Source organism: Mustela lutreola, chromosome 3, assembly GCF_030435805.1.
Source record: "Mustela lutreola isolate mMusLut2 chromosome 3, mMusLut2.pri, whole genome shotgun sequence".
Classification (NCBI taxonomy): Eukaryota; Metazoa; Chordata; class Mammalia; order Carnivora; family Mustelidae; genus Mustela; species Mustela lutreola.
In genome coordinates, this window is record NC_081292.1 from 81,369,207 (window position 1) to 81,383,788 (window position 14,582).

The 14,582-nt window shown below is 36.6% G+C and overlaps 1 protein-coding gene across 3 annotated transcripts in view; it reads left to right on the forward strand.

Annotated features, from left to right (window-relative positions):
* The window catches only part of PXDNL (peroxidasin like), a 520,865-nt gene that overhangs the window by 449,408 nt on the left and 56,875 nt on the right, over nt 1-14,582 (forward strand). For all 3 annotated transcript variants that reach the window (XM_059166462.1, XM_059166463.1, XM_059166464.1), the window contains 2 exons: nt 8,183-8,317; nt 10,506-10,714. In XM_059166462.1, the coding sequence (XP_059022445.1) occupies nt 8,183-8,317; nt 10,506-10,714 (344 nt within the window). The remainder of the gene's footprint in view (nt 1-8,182; nt 8,318-10,505; nt 10,715-14,582) is intronic.

The following is a 14,582-nucleotide window of genomic DNA, read 5'->3' on the forward strand; positions in this document are numbered from 1 at the left end:
CATAAGTAGACTTTGTTTACTCTTATTGGTCCATATATGGTTTGTTTTAAAGTAATAAAAAAAAGTTAGAAGCTAAATTTAATTACACAGGGTTAGATGTTTCATTATCAAAACTAGGAGACTATTTATAAGATGGTTTTCACATTTGTTCTGGGAAGTACACACTAATGCAGTACTTAGGTTGAAGTTATGGTTAGAAGTACCTGGAGCCTTCTAGTTTGTTTCCACACTCAACAGAAAGGAGGTTGGTATACACTGTTGTCAGTCTAAGGAGAAGTGCTGATCAGATGCCATCTCAGATTATAGAATTCTATTTTTTTAAAGGATTTTATTTATTTATTTGACAAAGAGAGAGAGATAGCACAGAAGTAAGTGGAGGGCCAGAGGGAGAGGAAGAGGGATAGGGAGAAACAGACTCCATGCTGAGCAGGGAGTCCAGTGCTGGGCTCAAACCCAGGACCCTGGGATCATGACCTGAGCTGAAGGCAGATGCTTAGCCAGCTGAGCCACCCAGGTGCCCCGGGATTTTATGTCTTTACAGTCATAATTGATTCAGGATCATCAAGCCCAATGCTCAACAAGGAATTCTTGCTTTTTTTTTTTTTAAGTGCAAAGGTGTTTTTATTATTGTACATGGTAAGAGCTGTGGGTAGAAAAGCTGTACTGAGATGGTGAGGAGTGACTGATTGTATACTTTTTAGTTAGTGGAAGTCGGGGATAACCTAAGTCTTTAAGGAATTTGGAGGCAAGGCTTTTAGGATCTTGGGGGGTTAGCTGCTCTTAAGATAAGGTTACTTTTAGTCTTTTATTTCCCTAACTCACTTCTATTACTTTTAGTCTTTAATGAAACATAAGAATTGAAGCACTAAAGTAGCCATGAGTTCCTTGAGGAATGTTATATTCTGCATGTTTCAGATATTTATTATTGGGCTGCAAGCTTTTAGGAAATTTAAGCTAAATTTTTCCCCTTTGTTTTCCTCATCAATAACCATGCCACCTTTATGTTGGATTACTATTTTCAAGTATAGAATAAACGCTGAGTATTAGCTTTGGGGAGGAAATCTAAGAAGAGAATTGACAAACTGAAGGAATTAAACGTAAAAGCTGCTTCATATTCCTACTAGGGACTAATTATAACCAAAGAAGAGGTATAATGTCTATAGTTTTAAAAATTAAAAAAAAAAATAGAGCTAACATTCTCCTAGTACTGTAGACGAATCAGTAAAAAATGTTTGAGAAATTATTTTTTCCAGACTTCCTAATTAGTCTGGAACTCATTATTGTTATTGTTTAAAACATAAGCCATATATGGTTAATAAGTTACTCAATATGGTACCTGTACTAACTACCTTTAAAAAGCTCTTAATATTTATTGGAGCTATGTGGTGAGCCACAACAAAAGCAGAAAGTTATAATAAGGATAAAAATGGTTAATGTTTCGCTGAATTGGTTAAACGATGAAAAAACCAAATCAGTATCAAAGGATTGAAATGAACAAAACCAAGATTACCCTATCTTGGAAAGTTCAATGTTCTAATTTTTAAAAATATATTATTTATTTATTTGACAGAGAGAGAGAGAGATCACAAGCAGTCAGAGCAGCAGGCAGAGAGAGAGGGGGAAGCAGAGAGCCCAATGCAGAGCTCGATCCCAGGACCCATGACCTAAGCTGAAGGCAGAGGCTTAACCCACTGAGACACCCAGGTGTCCTGGATGTTCTAATTTTTAAAACCTCAAATTAACATTTCTTGTGTGACCTCTTAACAATTCACAAACATTAATTTCACCTTAACTTTTTGATTTGCATTTATCATTATTTATCATATGCTGTATAATGTCATTTTAACCATTCAGTATGCAATATCTCTATTACTGAGTCTAAGAAATTAATTTAATGGTAAATTCAAGGACTAGCAGAATCACATTACATTAAAAAATTGAGAACAGGACAATGAACATTTTGGCAGGAAAACTGTTTTAGAAATTAGGAGTGACTTTTGTATGGAATTATGGGAGCTGATAATTATGTTAGTTTCCTGGTGCTGCTGTAACAAAGTACCACAAACAAGGTGGCTGAGGACAACTGCAATTTATTGTCTCACAGTTCTAGAGGTCAGAAGTCCGAATTTAAAGTGTCAGCAGGACCATGATCCCTCCAAAACCTACAAGGGCGAATTGTTCACCTCTTAGCTTCTGATGGCTTGCCAGCAATCCTTGGCATTCCTTGGCTTGCGGCTGTAGCACAGTCTTTGCCTCTGCCATCACATGGAGTTCTCACTGTGCATCTGTGTCCATATTTTCCTCTTCTTATAAAGATAGCAGTTGTATTCATATTGGATTTAAGTCCACCCTGCTGATCTCATCTGCACTTGATTACATCTGCACTTTCAAATTATACCACAATCACAGGTACTGGGTCTTTCTTTGAGGACATAATTCAATCCAGAGCAACAATTAAAATTTACCTTTAAGTAACGAATTTTTAAATTTATTTTATTGAAAATATAGAGCAGGAGACACAGCAATAAAGAGAAATCAAATGTTATGGCAAAATATGGTAGATGTTATGACTTTAAATGGGAAGGACACTTTTTAAAAAATTTGGACACATGTTCTTGAAATCAAACCTAGTATTCAAAAGTCCTGAGGCCCATGGAGTTTTTCTGAGAACATACAAACAGGGAACACAGAATACTAATTAATTTACTGTTAGGGGCCAGTTCTATGTTGACATTTAAAAAACACACACAAAAAAAACAATGACAGTATGAAAAAAAGAACTTTTATAAGACATTATCTTATATACATATAGATAAAAACTTATTTATTTCTTTATTTGAGAAAGAGTGAGAGAGAGAGAGGGAGAATGCCAGCAGGGTGAGCAGCAGAAAAGTCCCTACTGAGTAGGGATCTTGATGTCAGGCTCAATTGCAGGACCTGGAGATCATGACCTGAGCTAAAGGCAGATGTTTAACTAACTGAGCCAGCCAGGGGCCCCTAGATAAAAACTTCTAAACAAAGGATTAAAAATCCAGGTCGAACAATGTATGTATTAAACATGATGAAAATAGGTTTATTCTGCTAATGTAATTGGTCCAGCATTTTTGAAGTATTGATAGAATTTATGTCATGAATATTAAAAGGAAAAAGAAATGATAATTTCAATGTTTGTAGAAAAAAAGCATTCTAGGTAAAATGCAGCAACCCTCTTGATTTTCAGAAACGCTCTTAGTAGTATTCTAGGAAATCGGAACACCGTGTCTTATTAAAAAGAAGCTCAAAAAAAAATCTATTGGAACTGATTAAATGTTAAAAGCATTTCATTTAAACACATGAATAAGACAAGAATGACAACTATGACTAATATTCAAAGTTGTATTGAAAACCATAGTGAGGCAATAAAATAAGAAAGAAATAATACCGGAAAGGATCAAATAAAATTGTCATAATTATTTTTTTGCAAATTGTGTACATAGTAAACTAAGAGGAATGTTAAGAAAAGTCAAATTGAAATACCAAATGAGAAGAAAAGATTAACAAAAGCTATGCAGCATTTTAGGAAGAAAATCTCAGAACTTTCTGGTTACTGAAGAGAACTTAAGAAATGGAAATATGGATTTTGTTCAGGAGAAATAAAATTCAATAATTCAAATGTGTCAGTATTCCCCTACAATTATGTATTTATTGTGATTCTGATTAAGATATTAATAGTTCTTTGTTGTGGCATCAACAGGCTTATTTTAAAATTAACCTGGTAGAGAAAATAGCCAGGAAGAATCTAATTGAGTGATTTGATGTTCCAGTTAGCAATACTTATTATACAGCTTTTAGTAATTAATATAGTGTGATATTGATTCAAGAATAGACAAATAGACTGATAGAATAGAATAGAAAACCATGCACAAAAAATGTGCTCCTGTGTGGAATCATGATATTTGAAAGTAGTGCAAGACAAATTAGGGAGAAATGAGAAGTGGTGCAGTAAAAATTGGCTCTTCATGGATAAAAATGAGTATGGATTCCTATCTCACATCATATATGAAAATCAATTCCAAATAGATGAGAGACTTAAACCTGAGAGGCAGAAGTTTAAAACTTTTAAAATATAAAGAATTGGGCGCCTGGGTGGCTCAGTGGGTTGAGCCGCTGCCTTCGGCTCGGGTCATGATCTCAGGGTCCTGGGATCGAGTCCCACATCGGGCTCTCTGCTCGGCAGGGAGCCTGCTTCCTTCTCTCTCTCTCTGCCTGCCTCTCAGTGTACTTGTAATTTCTCTCTGTCAAATAAATAAATAAAATCTTTGAAAAAAAAAAAGAATTTTTACAACATTGGGGATGAAAGTTTTTTTTTTACATTAAGTTAAAAAAAACTATAAAAATAGATAAAATTGACTATAAGATGAAGACAATATTTTCATCAAAATCTAATAATGAGAATAATTAATATAAAGGGTTGCTGCAATTTACCTGGAATGTTTTTTTCTACAAACATTGAAAGTATCATTTCTTTTTCCTTTTAATCTTCATTACATAAATTCTATCAATAATAATACAATTAATTATATTAATTAATATAATTAATAATTAATATAATTAATGACAGTGGTTCAGTCAGTTAAGCATCTGACTTGATTTTGGCTGCGGTCAATGATCTCAGGGTTCTGGGATCAAGTCCCAGTTGTACTCTGCACTCAGTGGGGAGTCTTCTTTTTTTTTTTACTTAAAATCCCAAATTTGAGGAATAAACATTTGAACATAAATAACAGTGCATTAGCATCCAGAATATGTACAGAACTCCTAAAGTAAGACAGGGAAAACATAGCCCAAAAGAAAAGTTGTAAAAAGACATGGTATAAATAGGTATTTTACCTATATTTAAAAAAGAATGCCCAATCAATATATCAGATGCTCAACTAAGTAATCTGGATAATGAAAAATCGTAGTGAAACACTATTTCACACCCATCAAATCAGCACAAATTTTACTAAATAGGCATATTTTCAAGTTAGTCTTAGAGAAATAATGAGTGGTCATCTGATTTTAAATCTCTTAACATGGCCTCCTACAGAACTATGAGACTGATGAAGAAGACACACAAAATAACACATGACTCCTATGTTCAGAATTAGTAGGAAACAAGAATGGCATGAATTTCAAATTACTTTAAGTTTGAAAATAATCACCAAGTTCCAACAGAGCTACCATTGAAGCTCCGCTTCCACAGCAAGTCCGTGAGCATGGAGAGAAGGATGGAGCAATTTAAAAGTCTTTGTGGGCAAAAGGGGATCAGGCCATATAGATGAACTATGAGAAAAAAGAAATCTCTCTAGAAGGACATGGTTCAACAATAAGAGTTAAATCACCAAATGTAGCTCTGGAACCTGGGAGTCTATGACCCCAGTCACAGGGCTGAAAGTAACCAGAGGTAGCCATGTCTTGGTGACAGAAGATAAGTAGAGAAGGGATAGCACCCCTTCTATACATAGAAGCCAAGCAGAATGAAGTTAAGTGAAGAATGCTGAAGGAATGAAAGAGAAATAAAAGCCACCAGTGCCTGCTATCTTCCACTGTCACCAACACTTCAATCAAAGATGCTGTACTTTGTGTCAGTGACAGAAGATTATGCTACTGAACTAGAAATCATTTCATGAAATGCCTAGGAATAAAAAAAAGAGAGAGAGAGAGAGAGAGAGAAAGTTTATTTCAAATAAAGCTATGTAGCAAGAAAACAAAAATGCAAATCAAAAAAATTTCAGAGAAAAATTCTCCCAGGGGAAAAAAATTGAAACAGAAGGAATCTATAATATGACACTTGAATCTGAATTAAATAAGCACTCAAACACTCAAAAAAGTACTTGAGATATTAAAAAAAAAACAGCTATCTTCAAAAATTAAGAAAAGAAATGCAGGGGGAGAAGAAGGAGCAGGAGGTGGGAGGTGGAGAGGGGCTGAGGGGGAGGGGAAGGAAGGAGGATGTGGGGGAAGGAGACGGGCGATAGCAATGAGATTTGACTAAACAAAAAAACTGAAGAACAAATTCCATATGACAAAGACACTATCCATTAAAACTGAAGATGCATCACAGAGAACTTCTCTATGCTCATTGTAAGAGTATGAACTATACATATATTTTGGACAGCAGTTTGGCATTATCTATTAGTGTCTAAGGTGTCATGCTCCCACATTCAGCATTTGAAGCTTTAGCATCGGCATATTCTAGAGCAGGGATCTGCAAATCATAGCCCACTGACCAAATCTAACTACCTGATTTTGTAAGTAAAAGTTTATTGTAACAAAACTGTGTCCTTTTTTTTTTTTTTTTTTTTTAATGTGTTGTCTTTGGCTGCTTTTGTGAAAAGGGAAGAGTTGAGTAATTGCAAAATGGAGCCCACAATGCTGAAAATATTTATAACTTTATCATTTGTTGTAAAAATTTGCTGATAGCTAGCCTAGAAAGACCTTTGTCTGTATGAAGAAACATGTATGAGAAAGTTTATAGTAAAAAACTGAAAACACCAGTAGAACAGTCAACTAAATTGGGAGTATTCAACAGGCTACTATAGAACAGAGAAAAGGAAGCAGATGTGTACAACAATAGGAATGAATCTCTCCAAATAAACCGTTGAGTGAAACAAAGGAAGTATGAACATGGTGTTTCCAACTGTGTCAAGGTTAAAGCATATGCAGCTGAACTGAATGGAGTCTATGGGATCATACACATAAAATAAAATGTAAAAGTAACATATGGGACAGGTCAAGTTGTTCACTTGCTTATCCTTAGGGAGAGGGAGAAAACAGTCTCAGCTGCTCTCACAAGGAGTTTCATGGGTACTGATCTTATTTTCTTTCTTTAAATGGATGGTGTGTCCAAAGATATTTACTTAATTGTCATTTGCATAGTGACTTTTTTTAATTAAAAAAAAAATCACTTCATTTGATTTTTTTTTTTTTTTAATTAAAACAAGTCAGGAAATGACAGATGCTGGCGAGGATGCGGAGAAAGGGGAACCCTCCTACACTGTTGGTGGGAATGCAAGCTGGTGCAGCCACTCTGGAAAACAGCATGGAGGTTCCTCAAAATGTTGAAAATAGAACTGCCCTATGACCCAGCAATTGCACTACTGGGTATTTACCCTAAAGATACAAACGTAGTGATCCAAAAGGGCACGTGCACCCGAATGTTTATAGCAGCAATGTCCACAATAGCCAAACTATGGAAAGAACCTAGATGTCCATCAACAGATGAATGGATCAAGAAGATGTGGTATATAAACACAATGTAATACTATGCAGCCATCAAAAGAAATGAAATCTTGCCATTTGCAACAACATGGATGGAACTAGAGCGTATCATGCTTAGCGAAATAAGTCAAGCAGAGAAAGGCAGCTATCATATGATCTCCCTGATATGAGGAAGTGGTGATGCAACATGGGGGCTTAAGTGGGTACGAGAAGAATAAATGAAAGAAGATGGGATTGGGATGGAGACAAACCATAAGTGACTCTTAATCTCACAAAACAAACTGAGGGTTGCTGGGGGGAGGTTTTTGGGAGAAGGGGGTGGGATTATGGACATTGGGGAGGGTATGTGCTTTGGTGAGTGCTGTGAAGTGTGTAAACCTGGTGATTCACAGACCTGTACCCCTGGGGATAAAAATATATGTTTATTAAAAAAAAAATCACTTCAGGTTCCAAATCAATTATCATCAGCTTTTTAGCAAGAGCAAAATTATCGAACACATTATATTATTTCCTCAGATTATTTTTTCACTCTGTTTAACCTACATACCATATACACTGACACAGACATTTTTAATAGTTTATTTGTTACATGTTTCTGAAAGAATTAGTTGGATATAGATCTGCGCGCGCGCACACACACACACACACACACACTCACTATTATATTCCATATACTTACAGAGTATAAAGAAGAACACAGTGGATGTTATATGACTAGGGTTAAACGCTCTTGGTTAGGTCATTGCTCTGTTCCCTGGTCAGTTAGGTGATCCCTAAATTATTCTATCATCTCAAAGTTGTTACTTGTAAAATGGGAATAATAATAATCTCTTTCTTTTTAGTGTGTATAACTTTAAAAATGCTCTGTAGTCATTTGTATAAATAGTACTATCATTGTCATTTTCACAGTCCAGCATGTGATGTCTGTACATCTTTGTTTCAGGTTGTATAGCACACCAGGCAACATTGACTTCTGGCCTGCCCTCATGGTTGAAGACCTGATCCCTGGCACAAGAGTGGGACCAACACTTATGTGCCTGTTTGTTACCCAGTTTCAGAGGTTAAGAGATGGAGATAGGTAAAGATTTGTCTTCTATTTGTAAAAGATAACGAAATCAGTTTTTTTGCCCCCAAATATAGGTATACAATAACATTAAAAGTGTGATTCCCTGCTTTCTATGATTTAAAATGTTTTGAATATGAGCAATAACAAATAGTAGCTGGTCACAGAATTTTTATGACTACTGATACCAGATAACGTTCCTTTTTATAAATTTTTATGAATCTTTGTAAAAAAATAAGAAATAGATTGTCTAGAAAAGGCAATAGAAGTCAGTGGCTAAAAGCATGCACTAGACTCATTACCATGTGTTTAAATCTGGGCACCCCTACTTGCAACTATTTAACGTTAGGACACATAACACCTGAAACCTGTTGCCTCATCTGTAAAGTCTGATTAACAGTAGTACCTAGGGCTCATAAATTGTGGCAACTGTAAATGATGTTGGCAGTGTAAAAGTTGACAGCTGGCCTTCAGCTCTGTGCCTTCATCTTCATGGAAGATTTGTTGACCCAATACCAGACCTCCTGGCAAAATCTGTGCTAAGGGCATTTACTAGTGAAATGATAACTGGGAATTCTTCCTAAAAATCTCTTGGTTTGTCTAAAGTGTTTATTGTAACTCAACTTGAATTTATGAAATTATGGCAGACAGCTGGCAGGAGATGTAAGTTCATGTAATATCTTTCTTGCAAGGCTAACCAAGTAAAAAAACTAAGAAAACTGAAAAACTAATCATCCCCCACTGGGTTGGCATAGGACACACAATTAGCTCTCTTCTCTTACTTGAACCAAATGTGTTCCAAGTACTTGCTGTATCTTCTGAATCATTAGTATCGTCTTGAGTAAGGGCTAGGATTCTTGTGAACCTGTTTGACAATTCGACCTTTTGTATTATTGCATAGGTGATATATATATATGTCCTATATATATCTCATATATAGGACTTAAAACACTGCCTAGAACTTAGTTTTTAATTAAAGTTCTACTAAAAATTATTCTTTACTTAAAATTTTTCTTCCCAATCTCTTCTACTTATGAATTATATTATAAAGAAAGTAGGAACAGCTTTAATTCCTTTTATTGCACATTGGCAAACATTCATAGTACAGCATTTCATTTTTATTTTTATAAATTAGTTTTAGCACTCTGGATTTATTGCAACACATAGTTGGGCTAATATGTTTAATTGATAATAATTTAAGAATATATGTAGTTAAAAACTAAACAAATTTGGGAAAGCTTTTGTTTTTTGGAGTCAACTGTCTTCCCCATTTGTATTAGTTTACTAGGGCTACCATAACAAAGTCCAAAGACTGGGTGACATAGACAACAAATGTATTGTCTCGCAGTTCTGGAGTCTAGATCAGGGTTGGGAGTGTTGGTCCCTACTGAGGCCTCTCTCCTTGTCTTATAGATGGTCAGCTTCTCTCTTTCTCTCCAAATGGTCTTCCCCCTGTACTTGTCTGTGTCCATATTTTATGACCTTAATTCCCCCACGACATTCTAATGACTTATTTTTACTTGACTATCTCTTTAATGGACCTATCTCCAAATAAAGTCACATTCTGAACTGGGCGGCTAGGATTTCAGAATATGAATTTTGAGGGGTCACAAGTCAGCCCATATACCATGAGTGGCTACAGTCTTTTCCTTTCTATCATGTGTTGTATGCCTACATGAGAAAAGTGTTTGGCATATGGTACTGAAATATTTCCTGAAGGAATGAACAAAGGTTCACTTTAATAGTGTTTTTTTTTAATTGTATAATTTCATTTGAAACCAAATGTGTTCATTCTAATTACCCAATAGATATAATAAACTAGTGTGTATTAATAATTACAAAGCAACATTTCCCTTTTAGGCAAACATGTCAATATTAAATTGTTTCGGTAGTTCCTAAGGCCCATTTATAGAATTTTAGATTAGAAGCTGTGCTTTTTAAAAACCTTTTAAAACTTTACAAAGCTTTAGTTTGAATCATTTTGTAAAACTTGAATAGAAAGTGATAGTTCAAAGCCATGGGATTTAAGAACTTTATACAAATTGGAGGCAATTCAAACATGCTTAGTTGGAGAACAAACATAATCCTTTCCATATGCTTCGCTTTTGCTGAGCTTTTCTTGCTATTATCACTGCTCTGCACACAGCCCAGTGCAGTGTTCTGCCGGAGACCTCACTCTGCACCTCTCCTTGCTGATCCCCAGGTTCTGGTATGAGAACCCCGGGGTGTTCACTCCAGCACAGCTCACTCAGCTGAAGCAGGCATCACTGGGCCGCGTGCTATGTGACAATGGTGACAACATCCAGCAAGTCCAGGCTGATGTCTTCGTAAAGGCACAGTACCCGCAGGATTACCTGAGCTGCAGTGAGATACCGCAGGTCGATCTGCGAGTGTGGCAAGACTGCTGTGAAGGTCAGTGAGGATACCATTGCCCTGTCTGGATCTGCATGTTTGTGTGCTTGTGTGATTTCTAACATCAAAGACTATGCTCCTTCAACCTAGGTGCACGGAGGAAAACACACGAGAGCAGATCTTCTTCCTTTTAGGAATCAGACGGACTTTGGAGAAGACAATGGGAAGACTAAAGGTTCCACCTCCCAGCCTCCTCCATTTGGGTCCAATCTCCTCAGACTGAGTGGTCGGAGGGGTTTGACAGGAAGGGAGAGGCCCAGCAGAGTGGGGTAGGGAGTGGGGGAGGCCTGGGAGAGCAAGAAGGACCCAGCGGAATGGGCTGGGCCTTGGTGATGAATTTGGTCTTGTTCTCCCTGCCCTTCAGATGACTATGACAAACATCAAACTCCAGTAATTTGGTACTGTATATACCTGCTTCCTGGGGGTCAGCTGACCATAAAGAGGAGAAAAAAATCATAATAGCTCAGTTAATTTAGACTATTTAGTCTCCATATAATGTTGCACCCATGCTCATTGGAAACTTGGGGATGTCTTGATAGAGTTAGAGAACTTTCTCTAGTGATACAACATAATTTGCCACATCTGCCATATCACCTATTATGAGCCAAACTCTACCTAAGGTGCTTTGTATGCATCTAGTTTGCCACCACATTACCTCTTAAGAAATATGGCTCTATTCTCCTTTAATAAATGAAGAGAATATGGCTTGAAAGTGTCAGATAACTTGGAGTAAGTGGTAACCTATGGCTAGGGAAAGGATCTATGTCAGCTGACACCTAAAAATGAACCAAGAGCTTGATGGTTCTGAGAAGAACATGCTATGGTTCCACATATGAGTATGATACCACACTTGTGTCTTTTCTGCCTTTACCAACACATGGGCCACAGTGGCCTCATGCCTGCCACATTTAGAGGCTATTGACATGGGGAGCTCTGATGTTCTCTAAGAAGAAAAATGCAGCTGCAATGATAGAAGTAGTAGTTGGCATTCACAGGAGAGGGGATGTTATTAGCCCCCAAACATTCCTGAGTGGGAAAAGCAAGTTCTAGAAATAGGAGAGAATGTTGAACCAAAACCACAGTGACATCTGAGTTGCAGCTTCCTTTTTTCTCTATGGTGGGTTTTATGGGACAGAGAAGAAAGTCATTTAGTACTATGAGGAGGAGGTATACTTGTCCTCACCTCAAATTCTTGGTGAATTATGGCCAGAAATAATGAAATATTTCCATATCTCCAAAATGAGACTCAGAGAGGCAATGTGAAAAACAAGATGAATGGCAAGTAGTAACACTCCTTTTGCTTTTTTTGCAGTCTTGAGACTGGGCATTGAGCCCACTGAGTGGAGGAAAAAATAGATGGGATGGCAGGGTGTGGGCCACGATGAAAATAGCTGTGCTCTGGATGGAAGCAATGATTCGAGTCCAGGAAGCAAAAGCTGTGGTCCCATTATGCCCACGTATGCCTTTTCTAGGTGCTCACACCACCAACCCTGTGGTAGGTGATTCATATATAACACCTACTGACCTCATAATCTTTATGAGTCTTTCAAGGTGGGTATCATTGTCCCCACTTCACATATGAGGAAAATGAGATTCCTGGATGATAACTAAATATTCTGAGGTTCCCCAGCTGTGATTGAAACCTATATATAGGCAACCTGAAAGCCTCCGCTCTTTTCTCTGGGTGCACAGTCTCCTTTGAGCACCCGTAGGACAGGGGCATGGCACAGATAGTGAGCAGCCACCAAATGAAGGCACTCAGCCTCTTCTACCCTCCTTCTCCTTCAGTCCTGTGGCTCCAATGTACTATCAAATTCAGACATCTCAGGACCCAGAGGAAAGATCTTCTCATTACTTAAATTGTAATGCATTTGTTATTGGTGATATTTGTTTTGGAAAATGCATGGGAAAGATTTAACAGGCAAGGGGAGGAGGGAATCTTGAATATGTGAAGCAATCTTATTATTAAGAGTCTAATTTGTGGTCTTGAGGAATAATAAAAATTCTTTTTCTTTGATAGTGTCTCAAAAAATAAAACAAAACAAAAACCCCTGGAAATTAATTAACCAACAGTAAACATTTACCAAGAAGTTAGATAGAAAAATGAAGTGTCTTTAATGGCACCGTCATTCTCAAAATCATGTTTGGCTACCTGGCAGCCTATGTCTTCCTTAATACAATGCTCAGAAGTCATTTTGGGAACAAAATCACCTAAGGATACAAATAAATCATACTAAAAGGAATCTGAACATGTCTATAATGAGAACCATTGTAAGCAGATGCAGATTCTAAATTTCTTTGTACTTTCTGACCAAAAGTATATTTTTTCCAGAAAACCTAATTAAAAGACATTCTTTAAACTGAGAGACTTTATTTTTTAAAAGATTTTATTTATTTGAGGTGAGAGTGAGTGAGCAAGAGAACATGGGTGAGGGGATGGAGGGGGAGAGAGAAGCAGACCCCTCACTGTGCAGGGAGCTTGATGCGGGACTCTATCTCAGGACCCCAGGATCATGACCTGAAGATAAGGCAGACGCTTAACTGACTGAGCCACCCTGGTGCCTCTAAAATGAGAGACTATGAATAAAGATAGTTAGTAACTACTCAAAAATGGATCACTTATTTATGGCAGACTTTCTTATACCTCCCAATTAACAGCAGCATGCAATTACTTAGGGGAAGATAGAATGATTCATATCAGTTTGTAGATTGTTGGTCTGTAATTTTCCTTAGCTGGCACATCATAGTTGTCCAAATTAACTGGAGCCAGAAATTCTTGTATTAGCCACATTGTATCCACCTCTCAAATCTGAAGTTGTTAATTTCTTAAAGCATTAAGGGAAGTATTGAATGGAGGTATTAATGGACCTAGAAATCACTGTCTTTACTAATCACTATACTTATCTTACCCATGTTCCCATTCCTGTTGAAGAATTCTTCACCATTCTCTGATAATCTCATTCTTAAGTGATTTAATTATTTTAACTTTCATTGTCTTAGAGAAAAACATAGAGCTTGATTTGGAATTTAACAGCCACTCCAAGCAATCTTAGTGTCTTATCTTTATTAGAAAGAAAGGTATTATCAATCTGACTCTCAACTAAACTGTATATGTCATTTTTTTATTTTTTATTTTTAAAAGAATTTATTTATTTGACAGAGAGAGCACAAGTAAGGAGAGAGGCAGAGAGAGAGAGAGAAAGAGAGAGAGAGGAGGAAGCAGGCTCCCCGCTGAGCAGAGAGCCTGATGCGGGACTCGATTTGAGGACCCTAAGATCATGACCTGAGCTGAAGGCAGAGGCTTAACCCACTGAGCCACCCAGGTGCCCTGTATATGTTATTTTTAAAGAAGAATTTTTTCAAGACTATTTCTTCAGTTCCGTTTCCCATAAATAGTAGCCTGCTTGTTAGTACTGATTATCAGAAGTTCCAAATTTAAATTTAACTACAACAAAAATTCTCTCTTAAATGCATAAATATATTGAAATGAACTCTTAATCTTTCTAAAAATATAATATTATAAATTAAATTGAGTTTTGAATAATGGTACTTTATTGTTTTTTGTAGATAGAAGGCACAAGATCTAAAAGATGGACATGCAACAGACATGTATGTTCACTTAGAAAGCTTTATTGCTGTATGTTTGTGTAGGCAGTGAAGTGGTGGAGTATCTTAGGGTATTAAGGAGTTGGACTTTGTTTTCATTTTGCATGTCATTTATCACATTGTGTTATCCATTTATGTTTGCTTCATACCACTGTATAAATATCCCCAAGTCATCCCATTTATATATATTATTAGGTCAGAATATGTCTAGATATAACTTTTCTTAACTCAGTCTCAAACTTTGTGAGCAATTTCAATTCAC